The sequence below is a fragment of the Typopeltis vanoorti genome, chromosome 22 (genome assembly GCF_054136105.1).
Source record: "Typopeltis vanoorti isolate ZY-2024b chromosome 22, IOZ_Tvanoo_1.0, whole genome shotgun sequence".
Taxonomy (NCBI): Eukaryota; Metazoa; Arthropoda; class Arachnida; order Uropygi; family Thelyphonidae; genus Typopeltis; species Typopeltis vanoorti.
The window spans coordinates 51,596,030-51,608,488 of record NC_143570.1 but is presented as its reverse complement, the minus strand read 5'-3'; the positions used below and the strand labels follow the sequence as shown (position 1 = coordinate 51,608,488).

Sequence of the window (12,459 nt, the reverse complement as noted above, 5' to 3'; positions counted from 1 at the left end):
CTCGCTCCCGCTGATTGGAGCCCTCGCGACGTAGCGTCGCGCGTGTGGCTTCTTTCCTTTGTACGGCCAGCCTTTTTTCGACGAAGGGGAGGGAACCAATGAAAGTGGAGAAACGGACACATCGACAGTCAGTTGCACAGGTGAGAGTTCGACCGGCCGTCAGCACGCGCAGGCACCTGCGAGTTTCGCACACATACAAGGGACGGTGCCTCCTCCGTTTAAGTGAGACTCCAGGTATTTCCGCCACCGCAGTGATACACAGGACGCCACGCTAAGGGCAAAGACAGGGACTTCTTTTACGGACGCCCAGAAACGAGTTGTCGACAACGGTGACGGTGTCCCATGTCGACGGGTACGGCCGTTCTGACGTCGTTACCGCCGGATCGACCAGCCCTGGGAAGACGAATCACCAGCATGGCAGCCGAAATGGCCGACTTCCACGATGTAAGTTTTCCTCTCTTTACTGAAATACCGACTTGTATTTAGAACTTTAAGGGCGCCGCGAGGATAAGTTGGACGACGATGATTTGTTCGCGTACGTGCTGTCTGTAAATCGGTGTATGTTCTGTAGGTTGGTTTGTTTGCTTTCCTCGATGACAAACCGGAATCTTCGGTAAATATTTGTGTTCAGGTGGACTGATAGCACCAAATAAAGATCGAAGTCGAATCCCATTTGACTTTACATTCAGTGTATTAATTAATTATTCTTTCATTGAAAAAGTGGTAATTACGACACGATTTTTGCATTTGCCTTACTGTGGGTGTTGCATGCTCTAAATATACGCCATTCCTTCAGTCGATCTGTCATTATTTCTTAATTTAAGTATCAAATTATTTGTGACGTAATGATCCATCATATGATCTAGTAAAGGCATGCGATTGTTTTTTATTAAGAAATTATTTGCTTCTTAATAATATAATTAGAGCATCATAACAGATTGCCTCTGCTATTATGTCACTGAAAAAAACAACAACAACAACAAAAAAAAAAAAACTCTACCCAAACAGATTATCAACGCTGTTTTTGAAAATCGTCACGTGAATGATTGTTTCTGAAATAACAACACACTCGGTTGCCTATAAATACGAAAATTTCATTTCGGTGAGAATAATGTTTTCCTAGAACATTCATTGTGTAAATATTAGTAACACGTGTGCAATGATTATTTATTACTGATTTAGACGAATAATAATATTACTATTATAGACAAAGAATATGTTTGTCTTAACTATCCTGGTGTTCAGAGTATGCATTTATTAATAATTTATCAGGTAATTTAAGGATAAGATTAGAAAAAGAATATCTGTAGCAAACAGATGTTATCATGGACTTTTAAGACATAAAATCAAGACTGTTAACTCTTCAAAGTAAAATTAGGATTTATAAAACCTTAATTCGGCCTGTATTAGCGTACGCTTCGGAAACATGGGGCATGAACAAACAGGATATAAGAAGATTAAGTATTTTCGAAAGAAAAATACTACGAACTATATATGGACCAGTTGAAGTGAATAATGAATGGAGAATAAAGCATAATAATGAACTGTATGATTTGTTTAGGGAACCAGCTATCATTACATTCATAAAAATTGATCGCCTGCAATGGGCTGGACAGTTAATAAGAATGGAAGATCTAAGACCAGTAAAGGAAGTCTTTCTCTCTAACCCAGGAGGGGTAATAGATCTAGAGGAAGACCAAGGATGGGAGGATAATGTGACAGAAGACGCCAAAACTATTAAGGAACGTAATTGGATGACTAAGGCAAAAAAAAAAAAAAAATAGAGAGGAGCGGCAGAAGGTTGTGAGGAAGGCTAAGACTCTCAAAGGACTGTTAAGTCAATCTATTTTACCCATTTTAATAGTTCACATCGGTATTTGCCCGTTAGTTAACCTTATGATCACAAAATAAGAAATTTCTCATTCAGTTGCAAAACATTGAAAAATTTGATTTTTAAAAAGTTATAATAAACAAAACTTTGTTTTACTTTATTTAGATTGTTTTATTTCGAAAAAAATTAAATTTCTCTGCTTATACAAGTTTGTTGTAGTATACCATAAATACACCCTATAATAATCTAGATGTGTTCAATATATATTAAAAAGTATGGAGACGATGACACAAATATATATAGGTGTGGAGACGATGACACCATACTCTTGGAGGGTAATGAATAGCAATACTTTAGCCAATGAAGTTCTAACTGAGGCTCGGTTATTGCTGTTACCCTCCTGCCATGATCAGAGCTTTAATGGCTCAATAACACCTTATCCTTACACTGTACTCTACAAATAACGGGGAAGATGAAAAGCATTCTTGCTTCGCTCCTTTAAGCCAGTCATTATAAGGACTAAATATATATACATATACACCCTCAAGCATCCTTGAGTTTTTTCTATTGGATGTATATTTAGCATGTTCATATAATATAATATGAAATCAATTTGGGAGAAAATACTGGAGGGGGAAAGCTAAACACATGGACTGACATTTACAAAGAACTGCTTAGCTCAGATCTTACATTGGAAATCGCCAAAATCTACACGATTTCACCGAAATGTTCTTGGATATGAAATGTAAATTTCATATCTAAGAACATGTACTGAAATGTAAATAAAACAAACCGACCTCAAATTTGTTCTGACTTCAATTACGTTCAAATGCCTCAAGAGTAATTCAGAATACTCAAATAGCACTTGGAATCGTTACATTTCTATTAAAAAAAACATCCAGCAGTAGAGCGAGAGGGTTTAAATATGCGACAGCAAAAAAAAAAAAAAAAAAAATATTAAAAAAAAAAAAGAGATTGAAGGCAATGCAATTAGTGATGGATTGAACTTAATCTAGATTCTCATAAAATTTTCTTTATTACGTTCACTTATTACTTGCACAAGTTCGAGACAACGTGCACAACTTTCTCTGACAATGCTAATTGTTTAGTATATGACTTGCTATTTTGTCAAAGAACCTCTACACTAATATCTATATTAGTTAAAACAGAATCAAAATTTTTGGGTGATTCAAATGGTCTTTAGTAATAACAATGACATTAAATCTCTAGCAGCAAGATACGTATTAATGAATATGCTTCAAACCGTTCAGATGCACGCGTCATGATTAAAAAAAAAAAAAAAAAAACGTAATTAATTATCTGTTCATTCTCATTTTTAGTATCGGATATTTTTATCCTTATTTCCGATATCGGTTCAATGAGTGAATGCGCCGAAATTTTTGAAAATGAAATATTAATTCTTAATCGAATTTAAAAAAAAAAAAAAATCAACATCTATGAACACACTTTGTTCCCCATATCGGTAACGTATCCTTCCCCCCCCCTCCAAGAAGAGATATCAGTTCTTTGAACAAATGTTTGCATTGCAGGGAATGGATTACCCTACATTTGTTACCATCCCGTCTGTTTAGCATTAATACATAAATATAGAGTTGTTAAGAAATGATCTGATCTGGCATTAGCTTTCCATATATGGCATCATCATCCCATTCGACAATGCTGCCCCTACTGGCTACCATGCGAACTATTGTTTGAATCACCAAAGATTTAGTTTTATTTTGATTTTTCATTTTTTTTTTAGTTTATCACTTTTTTAAAAAAAAATTTGTTGGTTTTATCAGTATATAATAATTATCTAATAAGACACGAGCCTTCGCGCCTAATACAAAAATTAAAAGTAGGAATTGAGAAAGGAATTCAGTTTCATGAATGTCTCCCAATTAAAAAAAAAACATCGTTGGATTTATCTCAACAATGACTACTGCGATAGAAGTTTATTTGTTAGATTTAGTGTTACTATATTTTATAAAATCTGTAAATTTCACTGTCTGAGTAATATTCACCTAGAAAGCGCATCTGATGTATGACTGAAGAAGAAAAAATCACTGAAGTCTATAAAGGAATACTGGAGAATTTATAAACTTAAATGAGTAATAACTTGCTTCAATACATTTTTAGTATAATGTATAAAACATAATTTCAGTTAATATTTTAGTTATATTTCCTTAATATAGAAGGATATATTAAAATATTGAAAGAAATATATATCTATTAATTAATACACCTAAAAAATAAATTAAAAGTAAAGAATAAAAGATAGTACCCTTCAACATCTGTAGGGGAGGATTGATTCATTCAATCCAATACCCTTGGAGGGTAATGGATGGCAATGCTGTAGCCAATGAAGTTCTAGCTGAGGCTCGGCTATTGCTGTTACCCTCCTGCCATGATCAGAGCTTTAATAGCTCAACAACACCTTATCCCTGCACTGTCCTCTACCGATAACGGGGGAGATGAAAAGCATTCTTGCTTCGCCCCTTTAAGCCAGTCCTAATAAGGACATTTCTCCGAACAATCAACTGATATTTCATAATAAGACAAGTGCCATTTTTCAAATGCGTATTCGGATCTACGTACCAGATTCTGTAATATGTAATATAATATATGAATATAATAATATGAATATCGCATGCAGTTGACATTTGTCGGCAATCAAGCCTTAATTAAGTAGTTGTTTGCTATCGGTGCTCTACTTTTACAGCGTATATAAAATCCATATTTTCTTCTAGAACTAGGCTACCTTACGATTCTAATAGTATGCCTGAAATCATGGTTGCTATGATGAGTCAGCGATTTCTGTAGCATGTAGACGAAACAATGCAGATCATACGGCAGATGGATTGTCAGAAACAAGTGTGGCAAAAGAGCGAAGGACAAGAGTGAACTTGTACTTTGTCATTTTTTAACAATGAATTTTTAACATGATTTATTTAATTAGATGACAAAATGCATTTTACTCGAAACAAATCGACCGTGGAACTATTCCAAATATGATGTATATGTAGTTACGTGTGACAACAAGGTTTTCAGTCAGAATCGAGATATCCCGGAAATGAGAAGGATGTTTTGAATTAAACAACTTCCCGTAATACAGTTGCCACATCGAGTTGTTGTCAAATACACGGGTGTGAAACACATCACACGGAAGATTTCTATATGGCGTATTTGTAAAACTTGTCTCACACACTGTCTGGTAGCCATCCGTTTTGTACACGTTATTTATTATGCCAAACTGTTCTTTAGAGAGAAGTGCGGATTGCTGAAAACACACTACGACAGCTAATATGGATTTCCAGTCCTTTTAATTTCGTTCTTCTCGCCGCCCAAGTACTACCTAGTTGCTAATCAAGTACACACCGAATACTAGTGGCTGCTTATGTGAGAAGCAGTTGGCGAAAAAAATAATAATAATCGAAACACTCAGAGATAAACCAACTATATAAGAAAGAAAAGTTCTTAGAAATGATCCAGTCCCGATTCATAGCTCCTAGTAAATATTTATAAACTAAATATGCAAGTTCATTTTTAATATATTGCAGATCCCTATAAGCACATTCCTTAGTTGTTTTTTTTTACCCAAATATTCTCAATGACTCGCCAACAGATGGCACTCCCACTAAACTCTAAACAGACACATGAAAAGCCTTCGACATGTTCGCCATACTAATTACGTTGATAGCTTCTAAAGGTTAATCACGATAACAGATTGCATGCGTTTTTCACACGAGTCGCATACAACTCACTTCTAAACATGGGAATTGATTTTAGATGTTGCATCCTACGGCGTGAATTCCAATTAGGAACATTTATTTCCAGTCTTATTCGAATGGACGGAAAGTTTCATAATCTAGATGCTCTTTATGAAAGTATAAATCTGTCTACAGAAATATAAATCACAAGAATAAATAAAACTGTAGCATATTAACTACCGCTTAGTAAGAAACTATGACCGTGGAATTCATTATAAATGAACTATAATTTATTCTTGTATTCAGATACGACAGTCCTATTTACGAGTGCTCTACGGCCGCTTAATCTCCTACATTAACGGTTTGTTAATGGGATATCGTATCCAGTGTATCCACCAAGTTAATCAAAATCATCGTATTATAATTCGGGATATTTACAGACAAATGAAAATATTGACCAATAATGTCGGATATATTAAGAAGATTTGAAGAAGGTCACCTCGGTGTTGTCGAAACGTCCGAACTTAACATTTTAGGTATTGAGCAAACACAAAAATAACAAGCAGCACTTTAACAGTATGGGTTGCGAAGAGAGTGCCAAGTATTATCAGCGCATATTTTCCTAATCACCAATTGAATATCTGCTCACAGCAAATATGCTAACCTTGGGAATCCACTACACAATATCGCTGATAATGAAAAGAGGCTTTGAAAGATGAGCAAATGCACGCGACCGTTACGGACCTGTGCACCCCCCCCCCCCTTTCAAAAGAGTCGTCCGTGATAACTACTCCTCTCTTTCTCTGTCTTTTCGAACCGTCCTTCCCACGGGACCTGGTTCCACATTGTTTACAGGGGGGGGGGGGGGTTTCGTTGTGGAAGGTCCTAGGCTTAGTCTCCGTGATTATCTTAATTTCACAGGCGCCAGCTCTAATGCGGATGCTTGATGTTGCTGTTAATGGGGTCAAAGGTCATTTTACGGAAACTTCAATCTTACGATTGCTTGCTCTCTCTTTCTGCTTTATTTTAATTTCATTTTTTCCCTCGGTCATTGAAAAAAATAATTTCCTGCATGAAGTGCGTTCTGTTTAGCGTGCTGTTTGCAGGCTCTTCGTCAACAGTGGTGTTACAATTCCGGTGTTGACGTACACTGCGTTTCGCGTTTATCATCATTTCGTTGGAGTAGTCGAAAGATTTGAATGAAGGGACAGGCATATTTACGTACTATTTTCATCTATTTGGAATAAGGAAGAAATCCTTCAGTCCAAACTTGCGTTATGATAAACAGTACTTCAGTCATATTTGAGTATCTGCGCGTCATCCTGTCTGGCAGGTAACAACGAATTAACAGCTGGCAAGATTGTAAGCGTAGAAAAAGACAGCGGTTTAATATAAATTCTAATATTGCTACACACTGCGCGTAGTAGTAGTTATTATGGTAGGACACTAATGTTGCACTGCGATAATATTAGAATAATATTACACTACAAAAGTGATCTTTTAGTAACACTTACTTTAAGATGTTTGCTATTTCTAAAGCCTTGTAAGGGGTCAGTGGTTATTATAAACTGATTTATAAGACACGGTTATTTATGACAACTCGTTTAAAACTTATCAATACCAAAATGCACAGCAGGAATGATGCTAGTCTGAAAATTGCATAACAACCTGCAATATGTTCAGTAGCGTCTGACATTGGCTATGTGGCAGCAAATATTCCATTTATAAGAGCAGTAACTGTTGAAAACAAGTTGTTCTACGAGAGCTTCACACAATGGAATTTATACAATATTTGAACATAACACATGAAACTACCCAAGGCATTATCATTCAGAAAAATGAGAAAATAGCCCGCTATTATATTTTAAGAATAAGACTAATTAAGAATAATTTGTACATCTATTAATACATTCGAACCGTAGGTAGACCTATGGGATAGACATCCCAGTAACCCTGCACTAGACACCAAATATGAAGCTTTTTCCAGTAACTTTAGGCCTCCAATAATCAGGACCATAGTTATATCTTATCGCAATTGGATTCGAACCCACAGTCTATTTGGATAATCGAGACCTATTCAGTGGTATTGGTATATGACATTGCATACGGAAAATAACGACAAAGCAAATTATTTTCTGTTATCAAACATTTTCATGATGATGCCAAAAGAGAAATTTTGCTATCTCCTAAGAGTTAATTCATTCTCGCTGAGAATGACTTGGTTGAGGAAATAAATCTACAAACAGTACACGACAGGATTGTTTAGTACACAAAGCATGGGATAGTTGGTCAAACTCATTCCAGAACATTAATATATCACAATTTTCGCTCTATTTATAATACTTTTAGCATGCAACTGTATCTGTTGTTTGTTGATATCTTACAATAAAAGTTCGTATAAAACAGAAAGTCAAAATGTGATATGCAATTTAGATTTAAAAAGTCACAAGTCAAAGGTTGGCCAACTTTCTCTGATGAGTTTCACTTTGCCAAGATCAAAATCCGAAAAAGGAGGGAGAGAGAGAGAGAGAGAGAGAGAGAGAGAGAGGGTGGACGGACTTTCTCATGTGAAAGTCTCATCACCCGAAATCTAAGCAGATCGCTTATGTTAACAATGTGTGTCCTGTCAAAAAACACAGATTTGTTCATTTACCCCCGGCACATCTTAAACTGCGCATGTGTTAACAAGAGTACTTTGCAGAGCGATAAATTCGCCGTATTCTTTGGGAAGAACATCAACAGAGACACCTCGTAAATTACTCAAAAGGGCTGTCCCAACAGACCAGACATAGTTAAATAAAAACTGATAAGAGTCCAGCAATAAAGTTGCTCGCTAGTAGCTGCAGAGGTCATCCAATGGCAGATAAATATTGGCTTCAATCCGGTCTTGTCTGCGTGGGCAAGAACAAATGTTGTTTTTCTCTAGAGATCTTTGATAACAGAAAGACCTGTGAGGACCACTATTATGTAATCTGGTGACGCTTCGCGAACAGGTGGCCATCTAATTCATGTGCGACCCTGGTTTGCCCTTCCATTTTAAGTGCTCACAAATTAGACGGCCAGAAAGTTCGTTAGATGGTAAAAAATCCTAATGCAGACCTATTACGAAATCTCGAAGACACACATGAATTCCGTTACTAGACGTTCAACTCCAGTGGCAGCTTCTGTTCTTGTCGAATGTCTTTTTAAGATTAAGAGGGCCCCAAAAATTACCTTTCCCTGTCAAATAAATCTGTCCCCTCTTCGTTATTTGTAAACGTTTTTGAAAACATTTGGTACCTTCAGTGAAGCTACAAGTGAGCTGTCTCCCGATAAGGTAAAATTATGACTGACGAATCGTTTTTATTCTTAGTCTTCTATCTTCAGTCTTTATTCTTAGTTTCCAGCTGATACTAATATTCATTCAGGTTGGCAATACTAACTGATTTAACGAATGATTAAAATTTATCATTTAAATGTTTCGTACAGGAAATATAAATTTCGAAGTGGTGGTGGTGTAGATTTGAAGTTGGAATTTAGCACGTTTCCATGGCAACAATCAGAAATTTCTGCTTATTTCCATTTTTAGTTGAAATAATGCTTTTCCAGTGTCGACTTTTGAAAATTGATGTTATCAACTTTTTGCTGTTGCTATACCGGATGTCTTTATTTTGTTTTGACACTTTCTCCAAGGCTATCAAGACTTGGGTTATTAATGTGCTCTTTTAATTAAAAAAAAAGTAATAAACAACACTACATTAGTTTTCTAAACTGTCATTTGATCAAAAGAGAAAAAATAAACTATTCCTTCAACATCTTGTTCTTCGATTTAAAAAATTGGAAGCTAGTAGCTCCATCTAGTGAGAAAAACACACAAGGTTTCATCCACGCTAAACTTACGCTTTTTTTTTTTTTAAATGGATGAAGTCCTTGGTCGCTTATGATTTACAATTCTGTTTTATTTCAAATTCTGTTTTTCTTTTTTTCTGTTCTAGATGTGGCAAGATATTGAGAGCGTTCTTCTGGGCGACGCAGTACATCCCGAAGCAAGAGGTCCTTATCATCAGGCCATGATAGTCAGCAACAATCCAGATATTCCCGCATCCAGTGGGAGGGGAAACGGCACTTCACATTCAAACTCGTCAGCCCCTCCAAGTCTGCACCAGTTCTCCCATCCCAACAGTAGAGAGGCCTCGGCTGCTCCGGATGGAAACAACAACGTATTCAACAGCTTCAGGGCATGCTGTAAGCGCGAGTTCGTGAACGGCTACAGCCACCACCACCACCACTTTGCACCCAGAAACTCAACCGAGTTCCAAGTGTCGGGTTACAACAACAACGGATACAACGGTCACTACTTACACCCGTCATGTAACTCCGACAATAAGATGACCTTTCCCTCTGCAAGCACACCGGGCATGACGCACACTGCTAACTCCGTTGTGACTCCCAATTACGTGGCCCACTGGAACGGATACAGCGGACCTTTGCCAGCGCTTCACTCCCACATGTCGCCGCCAGCCTCCCCAGAAACTTCCGCTCAGGGGTACTCCCAGCCTTCCGGCATAACCACCATGGAGATGTATCCGCCCGTGACCTCGCACATCACCTTAACGCACTCCAGACCGGCTGGGCCATCGGCGCCTCACCCTTATCCGGCTACCTCCTTGCCGCAAGCCCCTCATCTCCGCATGGTAACGCCACCATCGTCGCCGCATCTCGCCGACCTGTTGTCCGGCAGCTCTGCAGCCTACGGCGTCCGGGCGCCACCTTCGGTTAGCGTTTGCATGCCTGTTCCACCACCTCCGCCGCCAACGAAACCGCGAAGAGGCCGTCGCAGCTGTGGACGGAAGAAGGTCACAGTGCACACATGTTCTCACCCCGGTTGTTCGAAAACGTACACGAAGAGCTCTCATCTGAAGGCTCATCTGCGGACCCACACGGGTGAAAAGCCGTACCAGTGTAACTGGAAAGGATGCGGATGGAAATTTGCCCGCTCCGATGAACTCACACGACACTACCGCAAACACACCGGCGATCGTCCCTTCCAATGTCGACTCTGCGAGCGCGCATTTTCCAGGTCCGATCATCTGAGTCTGCATATGAAGCGGCATGCGTCTGTTTAGCGTTCAGTCTAAAAAGCCACTTTAAGACTTCCTTCCGTCTCTTGCCGGCCATCACAGACTAACATCTAACCTTTACTTACATGCAGGGCCTACGAACCCAAATGACAGTCTAGTCAGTGTGCGGAACCTGCCTCAGGGTACCGCAGTGACCCTTTCCTTCTTTTTCTGTCTCATTCTCTTTCTCTCTCTCTCTCTCTCTCTCTCCCTGTCGGCCGATACATTCCCATGACTGCTGAACTGTGTTAAGAAAAATACTTCACTGGAAAAGAAACGGAACGATCTTTGCCGCCTGGAATAAGGTGCAGCAAACATCCGGACACCACAGAAGACTCCATGATGATAGGTAAGTGATGACGTATTATTTGTTGGTTTTTCAGATCATTTTCCAGCCATCTATTTAAGGTATTAACAAACGATGCTAATCCGTTCCACTAAACTGTTTCACTAACTTCATTGCACGTTAAGTCGCTGAATGCAATTCATTAAAATGCCAAGCGAATGTAAAATAAAACCGTTTTCATTCGTTAATCAGGTGCAGTACGGAGTGATTCCTTGGGGAGTATTGATTTTTCTTACGAGGCTTGTCTCATTTAATATCTGAGGCAAAAAGCGCGAAGAAAAAGTCAACTGCTTTGATAAAGTCGTACTAAGCCTTAGCGATGACTTTTTAGTGCTTATCAAAAACTTTATTTCAATTAACCTTTAAGCGATCTTTTCCCAGTTGTTTCCACCAGCTGTCTACCCCGTACATATTTTCCCATTTTTTTTTTTTTTTTCTGACACTTATCTATTCCGTACATGCCGTAACGCGAAATGTAAATGAAACCGACATCGCTCTTGTTCAGATTCCTAACTCAAAAGAAGACGCTGTTGTTCCACCCAGAGAACCCCTTCGGTTACGGTAGCCTCCGCACGAGTTGTTCACTCTTATGAAAGAGGTCATTTCCTAATCTGGGGAACCCAAATTCGTAGAAATATAAAGCATTCCACTTCATGATTTACGTGAAATGCCACGACGATAAATTTGAATTATGACCGAACGAACAACTTCCCTAATAATATCTGATTTCTCAATAATTTTGGGCTGTCATTTTATTCAAAAAAAATCATAATAAATAAATAAAAATATTCGCTAGACTTCACCCTTTACGAAGCAAACTAAAGGATATGGAGTAGCAAACGATATCTATATTTGATTTACTGATATTACTCCATGGGTGGAAATAGTAGTCCTGCGGTTTGTTTCAAAAACATTTGTATATATCAGAATAATAACAGCATTGCAGTGTTACAATTTGTCTCTATTTTATTCGAGTTACATTTATATCATACATCCTCAGGACAAAAGCATGATGGGGACATTAGCATCCGCTCTGAATACGCGGAATTATAAAAAAAAAGGGTCTAAATTTAATAATGAAAATAGTAATCAGTCAACTATGGCCAATCCTTTGAAATAATTCTAGCTAACGTTATTTTTATTTTTATTTATTTATTTTTTTTTGACGGTATTGAATGCAAGTATTAGTTTATACCATCTTTGCTTGGAAAGCCCAGTTTGTCTTTGATTAGTTCACACTGTTCAAGAAATTATAATATACTCAATATAATCATAAATCTTGTAGTATCTGCAAGTGATAATATAAATGGATTTAAAAAAATAAAAATGAAACGAGGAAAAAAAACTAGATCGTATATCTTTCCGTAGAACTATCTTTGGAGTTCTGAGTAGCCACTTAAAAATCATCTTTTTTTGTTGAACAACGCAGTGAAAATCCTGAAAACGCAAACGAAAAGGCTAAGCCAGATACCG

General features: G+C 37.8%; 1 protein-coding gene across 1 annotated transcript; it reads left to right on the top strand.

Annotated features, from left to right (window-relative positions):
• The first annotated feature begins 307 nt into the window (after positions 1-307).
• LOC150094415 (uncharacterized) lies at positions 308-10,646 on the top strand. The gene is made up of 2 exons (XM_090412298.1): positions 308-444; positions 9,516-10,646. The coding sequence occupies exons 1-2, from the start codon at positions 343-345 to the stop codon at positions 10,644-10,646; spliced, it is 1,233 nt and encodes a 410-aa protein (XP_090268424.1). The 5' UTR covers positions 308-342.
• The last annotated feature ends 1,813 nt before the right edge of the window (positions 10,647-12,459 follow it).

Excerpts from the sequence above, each read along its gene's own strand:
- LOC150094415 (XM_090412298.1), top strand. The coding sequence starts at position 343 with ATGTCGACGGGTACGGCCGTTCTGACGTCGTTACCGCCGGATCGACCA. Across the intron at positions 445-9,515 it reads AAATGGCCGACTTCCACGAT|ATGTGGCAAGATATTGAGAG; the intron begins GTAAGTTTTCCT and ends TTTCTGTTCTAG.